Source organism: Oncorhynchus mykiss, chromosome 11, assembly GCF_013265735.2.
Source record: "Oncorhynchus mykiss isolate Arlee chromosome 11, USDA_OmykA_1.1, whole genome shotgun sequence".
In the NCBI taxonomy this organism is placed as follows: Eukaryota; Metazoa; Chordata; class Actinopteri; order Salmoniformes; family Salmonidae; genus Oncorhynchus; species Oncorhynchus mykiss.
In genome coordinates this window covers 58,642,408-58,660,435 of record NC_048575.1, presented here as the reverse complement: position 1 = coordinate 58,660,435, position 18,028 = coordinate 58,642,408, and the positions used below count along the sequence as shown (strand labels likewise).

Sequence of the window (18,028 nt, the reverse complement as noted above, 5' to 3'; positions counted from 1 at the left end):
ATATACATACATATATATATATATATATACATATATACATATATATATATATATATATATATATAAAAAAACAGAACCGCAGTTGTACTAGAGTGTATAGAGCAGAGAGCAGGTCTTACGTTATGGTGGCCATCCCGCAACACTTTGTGCACCACGTGGCAGAACTTCCAGCTGAGGATGGAGTTGCTGGACAAAGGGAGGCCCAAGGCATAGGACCAGAAGGTAAAGGCTCCCTTCTCTCTGTGGGTCCCCAGAATGATCCCTGTAGGGCCGTCAAGGAAGAGCCAAGAAGCAAAACACAAAGCCAAAATAATACTCTTGTTCCCTCACATATATATTCTTTCATTTTCTCTTGCTCATGTATGGTGATAAAAATCACAGTATTTTCAATCTAAGGAGATTAAAATAAGCAATGTTTCCATCGATGCCTGCAACAGTAAAATATACTAGGTGGCTGTATAGACTACATGATGGCAAATGTCAACTCTAAAAAGCAATTACCTTCTACAGTACATTAATTCAACAACTCGAGTGGTTAAAAACAGCCCAGTTGGAAGACAGTGGGTTATCAGGCGTACAAAGTTTGGAGCAAATAATAGCAAAAAGGTTTGCTGTTTCCAGTTTGGGGTTATATTGAAGGATACGGCGTGCATGTTTCTCTTTCACAGGCGCCTCGTTGGAGTTGATGGCTTTGCTGATGCTGCTGAGCTGGAGGAGAGAGTAGAGAGAACAGGTTCAGGTCATAAGTCACTATGGCTACCGACCTACCACTCAGTGACAAAACAAAAACATTTTAATGGGAGCTAGATTCAACTTGAGTACAAGACAATCCAAAATGTGAAATTTGGAATTAATAAAAAAGAGCACCATTTCTATAAACAAAATCAAATGTCAAAACAAGACACTTTAATGAACTGGCACCTTATACAAACAAAAGCCATACTGATCATCTCTTTACTTGGTTTTATTTTAGGGCCACACCACCATGCCAATCTTTATGTCCCATGTTTGTGTACAGTATATTCATGTACAGTATAGTCAGATGACCCAGGAGAGAGGGAGTGATAGGTTGTGTTCACTAGACGTGTGATCAGCAAGTCTCCACACACCCATACTATCAGGTGGAGTGGTAGCAGTTGACAAGGCAACCCTTGTTTCAACAGCACAGAGGGAGGGAGTAGTCTTTCAACAGCACGGAGGGAGTAGTCTTTTAAACACAACAAAGGCTACTGATAAGCCATACTGTGTTTTGAAATACAAGGCCAGAGAGGAGTTGTACTAGAGATGCTGAGAATACAGCAGATTGCACTGTGACAGAATCAGAAAAATGATTGTGTATGTTTACATGCAGAGGCTCATGTAATAAGGGTTCAATAACCCCTCTGTTTTTCCTTCATCAGGCTACTGTGAGTAAAGAATACTGAACAAGCCCATAGGCTTCTGTTCCATTTACTTTGGTGTGTCCATTCATTTTAAAACATATGACATGCTTACAGCATTCCAAACGTAATTGCCGGATCCCTGCATTAGAGGGATTACAATACCTGTCAAAATGAGCATTCCTATCAGTTGAAACCCTACATGCTACCAAAACACTACATGCATCAGGGCATCCTCTCTACATGTTTTGTTGTCGATAATGACAATGGAGGAAAGAGACATGTCGTCACCAGCAACACAGCGCAAGCGTCCTGGCACTCAGGCAACTAGGCTAACAGGTAGATCAAGTCCAAGTGAATGGAGGGAGGAAGGGAGAGAAGCAGATAGTCAGAACTAGGTCTCAACACTTTCCTCAACGTGGTTGTGTACACTACATAGGCTTGGCCCGTCACTGATAAAGGCATAGTTAGTAACGCTAGAGGATAAGGGAACGCTCTGAATCCAAAACATTACAAGCATATTGTGACCTCTGATACAAATAACAGTGTGTTTTAAGCCAGTCTTGTCATTACATAAGATCTGCATTGAATCAACAGTTCTGAACAGTGAGAACAAGCTATATTTTGACTGGCCCATACAGACCCACTGAAGACTAGCGCTACCGATTGTAATTAATAAATGAGGGAAATAAGTGTAAAATATCACATTTCTCTAGCCGACTAGTTCAGATAAACCTGTCACATATCTCCAGACTCGACGGAGGGTAGGAGCAAGAGCACCAAACAATGGACTACCATAGCATTCCTCACAACACAAGAACACAGAAACATTGGCCAATAGCTCCTCATTCGGAGATCACCACCCACTCTCCCTGTGGCCCAGGATTGGCAGACATATTATACATGTGTAGACCACAGCAGGTGAAAAAGATGGAGGAAGTTAAAAGCTCTGGAACCCCTGTTCACTCACAACCCTGCTGTTCCATTTCAGTTCAACTAATTACATAACTGACTAATCCAGCTTGCAGTAACACGCATGAGCTGTTATGGTTCATTTATACAGATTATCTGGTACTATCCCAGCCTCTCTCTCGCCCCACTTCCCCCTCAATAACCCACAGAAAGAGACAATGGTATGCTACACTGAGCAGGGGCAAATGTACATCTGTATGTTCAGTAGTAGTCAAAAGTTAGGACATCCCTACTCATTTAAGGGTTTATTTATTTATTTAGACTACTTTCTACATTGTAGAACAATCGTGAAGACATCAACACTATGAATTAACACATATGGAATCATGTAGTAACCAAAATAAAAAAGAAAAGTTAAACAAATCTAAATAGATTTTAGATTCTTTAAAGCAGCCAACCTTTTCCTTGATGACAGCTTTGCACACTTCGCATTTTCTCAACCAGCTTCACCTGGAATGCTTTTCCAATTGTCTTGAAGGAGTTCCCAAATATGCTGAGCACTTGTTGGCTGCTTTTTCTTCTCTGCGGTCCAACTCATCCGAAACAATCTCAATTGGGTTGAGGTCAGGTCATCTGATTCAGCACTCCATCACTCTCCTTCTTGGTTAAATAGCCCTTACACAGCCTGGTGGTGTGTTTAGGGTCATTGTCCTGTTGAAAAACAAATGATAGACCCACTAAGAGATGGCGTATTGCTGCAGAATGCTGTGGTAGCCATGCGGTTTAAGTGTGACAGTGTCACTATGAAAGCACCCCCACACCATCACACCTCCTCCATGCTTTACGGTGGGAACAACACATGCAGAGATCATCCGTTCACACAAAGACACGGCAGCTGGAACCAAAAATCAAAAATTTGGACTCATCAGACCAACGGACAGATTCCACCAGTCTAATGTCCATTGCTCGTGTTTCTTGGCCCAAGCAAGTCTCTTCTTCTTATTGGTGTCTTTTAGTAGTGGTTTCTTTGCAGCAATTTGACCATGAAGGCCTGATTCACGAGAACAGTTGAGATGTGTCTGAAGCATTTATTTGGGCTGCAATTTGAGGCAATGAACATAGCCTCTGCGGTCTTCCTTCCTTTCCTGTGGTGGACCGCATGGACCGTCACAACAACGGATTGGCTCAAACGCATTGAGGAAAGAAATTCCACAAATTAACTTTTAACAAGGCACACCTGTTAATTGAAATGCATTCCAGGTGACTACCTCATGAAGCTGGTTGAGACAATGCCAAGAGTGTATAAAGCTGTCATCAAGGCAAAGGGTGGCTACTTTGAAGAACCTCAAATATATTTTGATTTGTTTAACACTTTTTTGGTTACTACATGATTCCATGTGTTATTTCATAGTTTTGATATCTTCACGATTGTTCTACAATGTAGAAAAAAGTAAAAAATAAAGAAAACCCCTTGAATGAGAACGTGTGTCCAAACTTTTGACTGGTACTGCACACACACACACAGACAGTCACTCAATCGCAAAATAATCCCACAAACACAGGCTCATACAGACCAACACACATTTTTACTTCACCCTCTGGCTGTATATACACAGTGATATAAATTCACTCACTCTGGTATTTACATGACATTTCTTCCTAGAATACACACATCTTATCGTAAACACAGGGAAGGAGAAATATAATCCTCACATTTATCGGATATCCGAGGCAGGCCTGGCAAAATTGGCCAGCAATCCCACAAAAGCATAAAGACTTCATTTAGTTAGTGAAACTCTGGAGCTACCACAACCTACCAACCTCCCCCTCTACCAAAACACGCAGTTACTAAACAAAGCACAGAGGGGCTACTGTGCGCTTAAGGGGACCACTCAGAGCGAGAGGAGAGATGGAGAAAAAAAAGAGGGGTGTCCTGGTTAACCGTTCTTGAGAGGCTACTGCTAGTGCTAGCCCCCTTGGCTTAGGGGACCAGAGCAAGTGATGGTTTGGATTAGGGATGGACAAGGTTATTTGAATATCTGAACAGACGTTAGTATTAGATTACTTGGGAGAGTATACTTAGCTTTGTCTAAAATGAAATAAAATGATCTATGTGACATTGCTACATAGCCTACAAGGATAGACCATTACACTTAACATTTTTATAAAACAGTTTTATGACAGTTAGGAGTGCGCCACATAAAAAAAGATGCACCGGTTGCCTACACACGTGTAGCTTGTTGTTATTGTCGTCAATCAAAGTGGTGCTATAGTCAGAGGTTCCATGTGTAGCAAGTGAAGTGCAGTGGTGGAAAAAGTACCCAACAGTTATACTTAAAGATACCCTAATAGAAAAATCACTCAAGTAAATGTGAGTCACCCAGTAAAATAGTACTTGAGTAAGTCTAAAAGTTATTGGTTTTAAATATACTTAAAAGTAAATGTCATTTCTAAAATATGTTTAAGAACCTACAGTATAAAATCCTTACACATTACTTATATTAAGCAAACCAGATGGCACCATTCTTGTTTTTATATTTACGAATATAACTACACGATAACACTCAGACATAATTTACAAACAAAACATTTGTGTTTAGTGAGTCCGCCAGGTCAGAGGCGGTAGGGATGTTCCCTTGATAAGTGTGAGAATTTGACAATTTTCCTGTCCTGCTAAGCAATCGAAATGTAAGTACTTTCGGGTGTCAGAGAAAATGTATGGAGTAAAAAGTACATTATTTTCTTTAGGAATGTAGTGGAGTAAAAGTTGTCAAAAAATTCAAAAAAAAAAATTGTGAAGTCCAGATACCTCAAAATTACTTAAGTACTTCACACCACTGGTGAATTGGAAGATTTCTTATCAATGCCAAATGGAATTAAAACGCCAGAATTTGCTAACTGAGAAGGAGTAGGCTACAATGATCAACCATGAATGGAGTCGTTTTAGACATTGGACAGGGAAGCATAGCAAAATAGCCTCAATTAGCCTTGCTACTTTAGCTAGCTAGCTTCACAATGATTTGATGCAGTCAAGACAGGTACTACCAGATGGTATGATAGCTAACATATGGCAGCAACAAATTTGTCTAACTAGAGCAGGTCATTTTGGCTACTTTCTTCCTCCCCCCCATGCCAGACTGTCACATCGCCCCCTGCTCCTTTCACCCCTCCTGCTGAAACAAAATGAAGTAGAATTTTGTTTTACATTTTTTTAAATAAATGTATTTCGATAATCCGGATATCCAAAACAATATCAGAACTTGAATATTGAAATAATTTCAAAATGCCCATCCCTAGGTTAGAGGTGTGCTAGACAATGAGGGGTTTGTGGGAGGAGGAAGGCCTGTCAGCTGGGGTAGAAGATTAGTTTGATGGGGGACACATTCTGGCACACAGCGCCTGGCACAGAGGCCTCAACAGATGGCCATAGAGCAGCATGGCTGCAGGGAGGCTCCATAATACATTCAAACTGACTGTCACTCAGAGGAGAGATCGAGACGGGGGGGGGGGGGGGGGGGGGGGGGGGGGGAAATCATTGTTACACTAACCTGATCAGAGACTGCATACAGTGTATAGTCCAGTGAAGTGTGAGCAATACAATTTACAGAACTGCTTGAAGTCTAGAATTGAAGGTTGGCAATGTCACAAACCAACAAAAGACCTAGCTCGTCTCCCACTGGCACGCTCCCTCAATTTACTCCCTCATTCATACAAAGAAACAAAAAACATTAAACAGTAGTGTAAAGTACTTAAAGGACAATTCTATCCCAAAACAATGTTCTGGAATTTGTTTCATTAGTCCATTGTTGACATAGTCCCAAAATGTTTTACTTGTCAGCAATCAAGTTTTCAATATATGTAACTTACAAAATACAGACATTTTCCACTTATGATGCATGCTTAATATAAGGATTGTGAAATTATTACTACTTTTTATTTTGATACCTAACTATAGTTTAGCAATTACACTTACTTCCAATACTTAAGTATATTTAAAAACAAATACTTTTAGACTTTTGCTCAAGTAGTATTTTACTGGGTGACTTTCACTCTAGTAATTTTCTATTAAAAAGGGTATCTTTACTTTAACTCAAGTATGACTTTTTCCCACCACTTCCATTGAAACTTTCCAACAGCAATGCTTTAAGAAGGTCAGGAAGGTGTACATTCATCTGGTTGGCCACAGGAGAAACTGGGCTTAACTATGATCTAAGTGGGCTACAGACAGTCTGACGCTATTTAGCTGTTCGACAGATACAACATTGAACCTGGACCCAAAACATAAGTCTTAATCCCCCAATTGAGGGAGAGGTAGTTGTAGGGAGAGAGCGGGAGTGATGAGCCCAGCCTAATCCCTGAACTCACGCCACACACACTGTTCATCCCTCCCATCCCTGTTCCCTCCTTTCTTACCTTGTCATCTTCTCCCTTCTTGCCTTTCAACAGCGTGTCTATGTGCTTGGACATCACTGCCAGGAAGACTATAGCTGCCAGAGACACTGCAGCAACACGTCTAATGTACTCCACACTGGGCAGTCAGTCAGGTGCCCTGCAGTGACTAGTTATTGCAGTTCTTTATCAGCTTAATTCAACAGACTGTTGCTGCCGCTCTGGTTGTCAAGGTCAGACACATACCCAAGCACCGCACAGCTGCCACTATTAATGCTGTTAAACTTGTGTAAACACACTGCTAATGAGGCTGAATGCATTGTCTGGTTTTGTTAGCATTAACTAGTCTAGCACTAATTCACTGGGAGTGGTGACAAGCAGAGTAAGACAGTAAGGTGCTGATGATAGCAAGAGGCCAACTCGGTCACCAACAAATTGCAGTTCAAATGCATCAAGGAATACATTGAATTTCTCATTTTTCCAACACTACATTGTTTGGAGGCAAACAGGAAACTGGATAGAGGAGTTTGGGGTGTCAGATAAGTCGTTATATCAAACCACTGATTTTGAAAACAGACTTCACTGTTATCACTTGGAAAGATTACCAACATAAAAAAAGTGACATTTCAACAAGTTTCAATTATCATCCTCACAACATCAAATACTGGCTGTTTTCATAGAACACCCTTTTAATGGCTATTCTGAAAACCCACTGGAAATGTCCCCATTGTGTTAAATTTCTCCTCGCCTCCTGCTTTGCCTCCCAGGCAGCACAACAATAGCTGGCTCAGTCACTTACAGTGTTGATACAGACAGAAACCTGAGCCGCAACTGGACTAGCCCTTCCTGCCTTTGATGAAACGACTTTGTCCTCGCCCCTGCTGCTTCTTCTCCTTAGCCTGACATCCTACACGGATATCTAGGTGACAAAATTGAAGATTAACAGTAGACACAATGACTTGCCATTGCTTCAAACCCTCCTACAATAGTTGGATATTAAGGGGAGTGCTCTGTGCTGTAGAGACACTTCCTCTCTCAGACAACAAGTCTGAGATTGAGAGGTGGTTTGGGTTAGGTCTTGCACATACCCACTCAAGGGAGGCAGAAGTCTAATACTGCTCTGTCATCCTCAGACAGTACTACAGTCATTCCAGTCACCTCTTTATCATCTCCAAAGTAGTCACATCAACCTTGCGTGTCAGCACTATGACCATGCTAGCTGATGTTTGTGCACTCACTCTATGCTGTGCCTCCCAAAGTGGATGTCAGCTGTAAATAATAACAACCCTCACCATGGTTCCCCTGGTTTCCTAATTTTCCTGTAGATGCTTGGTTTCCATGGACACCGCAGGGAACTGTACACTGGCAACAAGGAGTCACACGCCACACCACTTGGTAGGGTGGGTCAATTGTTCCAAATGGACATTCACTTGCAAGTACACACAGGTGACAAAATAAATAATGACCATAAACAAAATGTTTGAATGCTTTGCTGTTCTCAGAGGCCTAGAGAGAGGCTGTGTTTACACTCAGCCGCTCCCTTCCCCCAGCCCTCTCTCATGGGCACTGAGGCATCCGAAATGATGGAGAGCAAACTCTCACACACACACCCACACACAGTGAGTGTGTGAACAACAGGTGCTTTGTGGGACATCAGACCTTGGTAGAGAGGTCAACACAGATAAAACTAGAGGGGGAGGGGGAAAAAAACAGAGGAATGGGGTGCAACATTACACCTACAGTAGACCCCAGAATCAGCAGAATTCTACAGGTCAATGGCAAGAACTAGATCCATCATGTAATGCAGTATTGAATGAATAGCAAGTATAGCAGTGCTTCTTATATCTTTCCAGTTACGTACCTTTGATGACTGGGATAGAGCTACACTATTGTGCTGTACATTAGGCTAGACTTGTTAACTGTCAAAGTAGCATACAGAAACCAAATTTGGGAGGGGGGGGGGGGGGGGGGTCAGTAAGCCAAGCGCACAGACTTTGGGCAGCTTTATATGGATGGTAAAGTACTGCAGCACAGCGACTCTGCAGCACCCTCTATGGAAAGACAATATGATGGAGCTGCCTGTCCTTGGAATTGAGTTGAGTACCTGGACATTGTAGCATGTTACATAACGGTCTCTACATTTCCACTGTCATATCAGGAGTTGACTGTCACAAGCTGACAGTTAACTGAGACATGTCAAGTAGACCATAGATTGGGAAGGAAAAACAGGGCTCCCTCAGGACAGCAGTACAAAGGGCCTGACTAATGGCTGGACATAATGCCAGTCACTGTTTGGGTGTAACATCTGTCAGGTTCACATGTCTATGGCAGCGCTGACCAGCGCATGCGCCAAGGGCATCTGACTGCGCCTCTGATATGATCTGATGTGCTTATCTTTGCCGGATTTAAACATCCAGTTTACAATGCAGTCAAAGGGACCACACAATCTCTCTCTCCCACTCCTTCCTCCATCCAGCCAGCCAAAATAATTGGTTTCCTCTTTCTCTTTCTCATTGATTCAGTTTAGTATCATCACTGCCTAACTTTGTCTGGCTGACCTTGTGTGAATATAATAGGCTCTGTATTTTTGCATCAATCGAAGGCACAAGGAGATGGCAGAGAATTCTCTTGCCAGGGTCACACTGTGTTGACAGTTTGCTTTCTGCTGGTTGTCCAGTCATTTCCGATGGAGGAGACCAGCAGGTTACAATGTTATTTCAACTTCGGATCTGCATTTGCCATTTGTTGATCCAGCCACAGGAAGTTCATTTCAAAGCTACTTCATACTATTTCAATACACTAAGAGCAAGGAAGTCAGGACAAGGTAGCCAAACAAGACCTTCTAGTTGAACATAGGCTTTATATTAAGAGCCAGGACTTCACTGAGGGGCAGACACTCATCTAAAGGATTCAATGCATTGCCAATTAGCTCCCCGGTAGTAAGTAAATTACACTTAATCAGAAAAATAAAATCAAGGTAAAAATACAAATTATTTTCTAAAATGTTTCAACAAAAGAGGTCTACCAATGATGTCATAAACATGACCTATAGCTCCCAGACTGTGTGAAGGAGTGTCCTTTTCTAAGAAATTATTTGGAAATAGATGATTATTAATTGTTGGATGATGGTAATGGTGATGCTACAGTTAAAAGTTCTGGACAATAAGACATCTCTATCCAAAAATACATACATGGCTGATCAATGTAAAGTTATTAGGCCTAAATCTCAAGGGAGGTCATTCATTCTCCGGGTTTCAATCAAATATTTAGCACAGACAACCACAGGGACTAACAGCTGATTCAATGGCATACAGGACTTTCCATTAGCCTCTAAATTAAAATTGTCAACATGTTTACTGTGAGTAATGTTTCGACCATCCGGGGTCCCATAGGCCTATCAAACTAGGAACTCAGGTGATGGGCCAGGTGCGGAATTTGCATCAAAACGTTTTCAATAAGAGCAGCATTACAGTTCACAAGCTAACTTTCTTATTTTCGTGTGCGCAAATAACAAATACGTTCGATAAATTAAAGGCCTCACATGCTATTTGAAACACTTTATCATAAAGGCGCAAAACAAACAGCTATGAACCGCAAAGTCTACCACCACCACCACCCGGGTATTCATATTTACCTGCTGTTTATCAAAATGTTCCCTCTCAGCACCTAAATTCGTTTCGGTCCTTTTGGTTTTCACCCTTGAAGGCACCTGTCGTATGGAATTCATCCTCACGTCTTGGCACCCGGCGGAAACCTTACTGGATCTTCGACGATATCGAATGCTTGTAACAAATACCCACTATTGAGGAAAATTATCGATTATAAAGCAGTCAAAGTAAGACACTCCTTGTCGTTTTTAGTAGAAGCAACGCGCGAACAATCGGTTCGGCGTCCACGAGTGGCATTTGTATGTAGACTGCGAACTCACAGGCAGAGGAGGAAAACGCGAAATGAATGCTATGTTTGCTGTACGTGGAGCCTCGTCTACCGAAGGATATAACGGTAGTTCACACATAGCAACGCGGGGGGAGCCCATGCGTCAGGGAAGCTGTTGACGTCACTCATGCGGTATTGAAAGGACAGGATTATTTTCTACCCCACCTGAAACGTTATCAGGCTATAGAGTTTTTGTTATGGTATAGCAGGCTACCTACCGTTCAGAACCAGCAATTTCCCATATAGAAAATATTTTTAAATAGTTTAATGCATTATTTGTTGCATGCTTGGTAATATCATATTTTATTATGATAATAAAGAAAACAATCTGGATGATGTGAAATTTATGTATTTTCTCCACCACTACAGTGCAATCCATTATCCATCTGATTTTGTGCTTTTGCCTATATTATAATTGTGGTTACTAAGGAAGGGTCACTGGCTAGATAATGGCGCATATGGCCTAATAAAAATGCTTTTTGGCCTTACAAGGTGCAATGGGCTAATTGAGGTGCTTGGAACAGAGCAATGTATGCTTGCCATGTAGCCAACAACTCTCTTCAGGCACAGCCACATCAATGCAAAAGCCAATTCTACCCATCTAACACAGCTACATACATTGACTTAATTTGCTTATCATAGCCTACCCTTATGGGCCTGTCCTGTGAGTACACAGCAGCATATGTGGGTAGGCCACCACTCATCCCATTGTTTTGGAAACAGCCCGTCTGCTCTTTTCATTGTGGGATGACATTTAACAAAACCCTCATCACTGGAAGCAGGGAATGACCTGCAACTACTATACCCAAGAAGCTAAGTTAGATCAAGTCAGCATAAAAGTTAAAGTGAAAAGTGTCAATATGCAGATTTTGTACTACTTTTGTCAAACTTCAGTACCACAACACTTAAACTAAGAGTGCTATTCTGTGTGCAAATAAAAGGGGAGGCACTTGTAAAATCATTGCCTGCTTTTAGGTCGACGGGATTAAAACAGAGAATGGGATGTATCAGAAAATGAATCTTAGCTTAAACCCAGAGAGAAGCCGAGGTAAAGGATTACAATAGGACAGTGCACTCAATGACACTTGAGAAAATTAATATAGAATATGGATAACAGTAGGCCTAAATGCAGCTCTTACAGTTCACCAGGTAATTTAAAGAAGAAAAAAAACAATAATAGAAAACAACACCCATCAAATGTAGATGAAAAAAAACAGCTTTATATAAAAAAAAAAGAGGCTTACAAAGACTACGAGATCAGTTTGATCAAGACAGCCAAACACCAGAGAATGTACGGTCACTGTTTGTAGTGAGGGATATATTGTAATAACAGGGGAAACAGAAGGAAATAAAAAATGATTTGATGGACGCCATAGGAGAAGCGAGTACAATGTTGAATTCTGTAAACTATGATTGTGACAAAATTATAATTTCCTGTTATAGTAGACACCACACCTTTTTGGGAGGAATTAGAGGACTGAATGATTACACCTCTGAAAGGCGATAACTTTTTTTTTGTGTAGTTAGGGGATTTATAGTGACAGTTTATCAGTGTTTAACCGACTCTGTTAATCCTTGGTATGTGATGCAAAAGTGCATTGATCCAGCTGCCACTGCTTTAACAGTGGCAACTAATAGTGAGTGACTAGATTTGGAGCATCATGAAAGTATCATCAGTGTATGTGAAAGCTAAGTGAGATGCTAATAGATAATTTCTTGCTTCACTTCTCGACTCAATTGAAATGTTGTATTACCAGGCAGGTGCACCTGGAGATTTCCCTAACCCTACTTGATATGGTGGAAAAAAATGCTAATAATCACTTTAGGCATGCTGAGATACCGGATTGGGGAACTGACTAAGTACTTTTTTCCTTCACGTCACACTGAACAGCCTTTAAATATTGTTTATATAACATCTTATTCAAGTCTGTCACTAAGCAATCACAGATCCTCCCTGGTATGAGCACTGTCTGCAATTATGTTTATTTAATTTACCAGTGGATAAGGACCTTGATGAGGAGATTGAGATGTTTCAGGGTGAAGGTGACAGATACTATAATAATTTATTTCTGTTGTTTTCCATTCCATTAGAGCCTGTCTGCTAATTAAACATTTCATGGTCGCAGGACAGGACTTTCATGTTCATTGCATCGGGTGGAGCGGGAACTATAACACTTCGGAGTAGAGTATGCAGTTGTGGGAAACAGGAAAGATCACATGACTTCAGGAGAACAAAAAAGCCAGCAGAGGTCTGCTTGCACCACAGGAAAAACTGGCTCCCTCACATTCCTCCTCTGGCCTGGTAAGCTATGGCTACAAATAATTATTTGGTGAGAATAGGGCAGCTCAAGACTTCAAAAAATGAGAGCAGATGGTCCTTCCCACTTCCTTGATTTCACTCCACCCACCCTCCTGTGAACAAGCATGTCTACAAATCCTTATGTATAACCCTCCAGTAGATTATGCAGCCTTAGATGATGTAAGAACTATTTTATTAATGTCCTTAACTTAAGAGTCCAGAGTCTGTCTCATTGCAGTTCACATGAATGAGTGGAGATATGCATTTGTTTCTCCAAGTTATGAATACTAGAATACAATTGTGAAATGCTTTAATTTTTAATAAATGTACAAAAAAGAAAAGTACACATGGACAGAAAAACAATTGACATGACAAACAGTGGTTGGAGTTTCTTGATGAAATTGATATGTTGGAACAAACTCTGGTCCAACTTGTCACAGTACTACATACGGAAAGGTCTTTTTTCCATGATGCATGGGAAGGGATTGGTTTATGAGTCATTTAACTAGCAGAGAATGTGATTTAGAGACCAGTCCCTGTGTACTATGAATAAATAATTTGTGGATAGGATGGATAGACTATTCGTGCCAAGGGACTCCATATGCACACAATGCAGAACAGAGTTGTAAGTAAAATAATAAGGAAGTGCCAGGTAAGTTAAATAGCTTCTTGAAATTGCCTTGAACTGCACAAAGACAGTAGCCTTCAGTGATATCTGAGAGGGATTCATACTTTCAGACCATTGATACAAAGAGAGAGGACAACCTCCTATAGATGGAGTGTGTGGTTGTGAAATAAAGGAAGCTGAGGATGGTATTTGAGAGAGGTAAACACACCAAAACCAAACGGGCACCAGACTGAAAAAAGTTGTGAGCTGATAGGGGCAAATTATGAGTTTGCAATGTTTGAGCAGGATATCAGAATGGATAAGGTCTTGGAGGCTGAGGAGCAACTAGGAACAAGGTAGGGGTGGTATACAGTAGATAGCCCTGTTTGGTAAAAAGACCAAGTCCATATTATGGCAAGAATAGCTCAAATAAGCAAAGAGAAATAACAGTCCACCATTCTTAAGAAATTAAGTTAAGTCAATATGGAACATTTCAAGAACTTTTAAAGTTTCTTCAAGAGTTGTCGCAAAAACCATCAAGCTCTATGAAACTGGCTCTCATGAGGACCGCCACAGGAAAGGAAGACCCAGAGTTACCTCTACTGCACAGGATTAGTTCATTAGGAGTTACCAGCCTCAGAAATTGCAGCCCAAATAAATGCTTCACAGAGTTCAAGTAACGGACATCTCAACATCAACTGTTCAAAGGCAACTGCGTGAATCAGGCTTTCATTTTTACGATTTTCTACATTCTTGAAAGGAGTTCCCATATATGCTTTACATTTATTGGCTGCTTTTCCTTCACCCTGCAGTCCAACTCATCCAAAACCATCTCAATTGGGTTTGAGGTCAGGTGATTACAGAGGCCAGGTCATCTGATGCAGCACTCAATAGCCCTTACACAGCCTGGAGGTATGTTTTGGGTCATTGTCCTGTTGAAAAACAAATGATAGTCCCACTAAGCACAACCCAGGTGCGTTTGGCGTATGGCTGCAGAATGCTGTGGTAGCCATGCTGGTTAAGTGTGCCTTGAATTTGAAAATAATTAACCGACAGTGTCATCAGCAAAGCAAACCCCCATACAGTCACACCTACTCCTCCATGCTTCATGGTGGGAACCACACATGCGGAGAACACCCACTCATCTATTCTGCGTCTCACAAAGACAGGGTCTGTTGGAACCAAAAATCTCAAATTTAGACTCAGACCAAAAGGACAGATTTCCACCGGTCTAATGTCCATTGCTCATGATTCTTATTGGTGTCCTTTAGTAGTGGTTTCTTTGCAACAATTCAACCATGAAGGCCTGATTCACGCAGTCTCCTCTGAACAGTTGATGATCCGACATATATAATTAGAATTTAGTCTAATGTTTAGTCTAACTACTTTAAAATAGTAAATTAATCAAAAACAGATTGTGATTTATCATCAATTGACGTTTTTGCTAGGTCTTCGTCGTGCAATTTTACATCTAACAGATGTTTTGTGCAGTATTTTTGCAAAGAAAAAAAATTGTGCATGAAAACTAGTCTCGTTGAATGACAAAAACATTTAACTGAAGAACCCCTACTGTTGACCAATCACTGACGAAGGGGCGTAGACGTTGGCTACCGAACTTCAACTAGACTCAAGAAGAAAATTTGTGTGCTCGAACAGGCGAACACAAAAACGTCATAATATATGCAAACAGTTGACTGGGAAGCACACACTAAGCTTAAGCATGATGGGATATTAATTACTTAACTGCGAAACCACCAGTAGCGGTGCGTGGGTAAAATCACTGGGGAAGCCATAAATAAAAATAAAGCTATATCACAACTTGTGTTGCGATAATTGTTGTTGCTTGCTCGATAACCGGTTAGTTCATATGCCTTGAGACCGTGATATATAGGCTTAAAGGCCAAGACAATAAGCCGACAGTGGCAGAATAAATTCTAAAATGCTTACTCACTAACCCACTTTCATTTAAAAAAATTTAACTAGGCACAAATTCTTATTTACAATGATAGCCTAGGAACAGTAGGTTAACTGCCTTGTTCAGGGGCAGAACGACAGATTTGTACCTTGTCAGCTCAGGGATTCGATCTAGCAACCTCTCGGTTACTAGTCCAATGCTCTAACCACTGGGCTACCATGGGCAATGATGTGCCAGGCAAGCTAGTCAACATTACCATAATACATTTTTGGGGGACCAAGTGGTGCAGCAGTCTAAGGCTCTGGATTGCAGTGATAGAGGCGTCACTACAGACCTGGGTTCGATCCCGGGCTGTATCACACCCAGCCGTGATTGGGAGTCCCATAGGGCGGCACACAATTGTCCAGGTTAGGGGATGGTTTGGCCATCATTGTAAATAAGAATTTGTTCTTAACTGACTTGCCTGGTTAAAGCTTCTTTGGGATCGGTGTCACGTCCCCAGAACGGTTGAGCTAACGTAGGCTAATGCAATTAGCATGAGGTTGTAAGTAACAAGAACATTTCCCAGGACATCAACATACCTGATATTGGCAGAAAGACAGAAATGTAAGCTAACTGCACTGTCCAACTTACAGTAGCTATTACAGTGAAATAATACCATGCTATTGTTTGAGGAGAGAGAACAGTTTTGAACATGAAAAGTTATTAATAAACAAATTAGGCACATTTGGGCAGTATTGATACAACATTTTGAACAGAAATGCAATGGTTCATTGGATCAGTCTAAAATGTTGCACATACACTGATGCCAACTAGTGGAAAAGTTTAAATTGCGCCTGGGCTGGAATAATACATTGTGGCCTCTCTCTTGCATTTCAAAGATGGTACAAAAAAAATAAAATAAATAATGGTTGTTTGCTGGAAGGGCAGGGCTGTGTTTCGAATTATCTTTTACCAGATATATTGTGTTATATTCGCATACATTACTTTAACATTTCCGCAAACTTAAGTGTTTCCTTTCAAATTGTACCAAGAATATCCAAATCCTTGCTTCAGGGCCTGAGTTACAGGCAGTTAGATTTGGGTGTGTCATTTTGGGTGAAAATAGAAAAATTAAAAAAGGGGCGGATCCTTAAGAGGTTAAAAAATATATATCTAGCTACATGTTGAACTTTATCCTCTCAGGCCAGGGGCACAATGTATGAATTTGTGGTTGGATCAGTAAATCGGCATTATAATTATTGGCCAGTACAGAGAATTAAGTAAAACAACAAGTCCAAAACCCTATCTCCATCCATGGCTAATTTAGAAAAGGGACATTTTTAGTTATCTACCAGAGGACAACGACACAAAACAAGAAACTTTTTTTCCCCAGAGTGCAACTGTTTTGTTCACTCCGATGCTTTCGCCGGTGAGATCCATTCAGCCTTTTGCGACTTGAAGGAAATTTATGAAACACAGAGACAAAAGCTAAATTATTTGGTATGTTTTTTTTGTAAATTTTTTGGGGAAGCCCGACTTTCCTTGGCATCCATGAATACACGTCACTGGAAACCACACCTGTGTGGAAGCACCTTCTTTCAATATACTTTGTCGCTCGATTACTAAAAAGTATTTACATTGGCAGTTATGTGTAGGTCTGTCTCTGAAATATGAGCAACTCCTATAAACCTACACTAAAATTCCTAATTCAGTGGCCTTTTGGTTAGTGTCTGCCCTGAGTTTGGAAGGTTGGGAGTTCGATCACCAGCCAAGTCATACCAAAGACTGTAAAAATGGGACCCGATGAGTCTCTGCTTGGCACTCCGCCAAAGGAGATAAATGGGGGTAAGGACCTGTGTCTTATCCAGGTGGTGTACTTGAACATCAAGCTTCCTCACGCCACAGAAACAGAAGATAAGCTCCTACTTCTATGAGCCGTTAAACACCATGGGACCACCCAGCCATCATAACGCTCAGGAAGGAGACGCATTCCGTCTCCTAGAGATGAACGTACTTTAGTGCGAATAGTGCAAATCAATCCCAGAACAACAGCAAAGGACCTTGTGAAGATTCTGGAGGAAACAGGTACAAAATAATATTTCTCCACAGTAAAACGAGTCCTATATTGACATAATCTGAAAGGCTGCTCAGCAAGGAAGAAGCCACTGCTCAAAAACCGCCATAAAAAAGCCAGACTACGGTTTGCAACTGCACATGAGGACAAAGATTGTACTTTTTGGAGAAATGTCCTCTGGTCTGATGAAACAAAAATGGAACTGTTTGGCCATAATGACCATCGTTATGTTTGGAGGATAAAGGGGGAGGCTTGCAAGCCGAAGAATACCATCCCAACCGTGACGCACGGGGGTGGCAGCATCATGCGGTGGAGGTGCTTTGCTGCAGGAGGGACTGTTGCACTTCACAAAATAGATAGCTCCATGAGGAAGGATAATTATGTGGATATATTGCAGCAACATCTCAAGAAATCAGTCAGGAAGATAAAGCTTGGTCACAAATGGGTCTTCCAAATGGACAATGATCCCAAGCATACTTCCAAAGTTGTGGCAAACTGGCTTAAGGACAAAAGTCCAGGTATTGGAGTGGCCATC

The 18,028-nt window shown here is 41.1% G+C and overlaps 1 protein-coding gene across 3 annotated transcripts in view; it reads right to left on the bottom strand.

Annotated features, from left to right (window-relative positions):
- Positions 1–10,683, bottom strand: part of hip1rb (huntingtin interacting protein 1 related b) — a 40,606-nt gene extending 29,923 nt beyond the window's left edge. Inside the window, exons 1-3 of one of the 3 annotated variants that reach the window (XM_021621596.2) lie at positions 10,315–10,683; positions 645–708; positions 120–262 (exon numbers count right to left, since the gene is read on the bottom strand). In XM_021621596.2, the coding sequence (XP_021477271.1) occupies positions 120–262; positions 645–708; positions 10,315–10,407 (300 nt within the window). In that variant the 5' untranslated portion in view covers positions 10,408–10,683. Of the gene's footprint in view, positions 1–119; positions 263–644; positions 709–6,704; positions 6,791–10,314 lie in introns of those variants that run through there. The other 2 variants (XM_021621595.2, XM_021621597.2) reach the window with 2 other exon arrangements.
- Between the last annotated feature and the right edge of the window lie 7,345 nt (positions 10,684–18,028).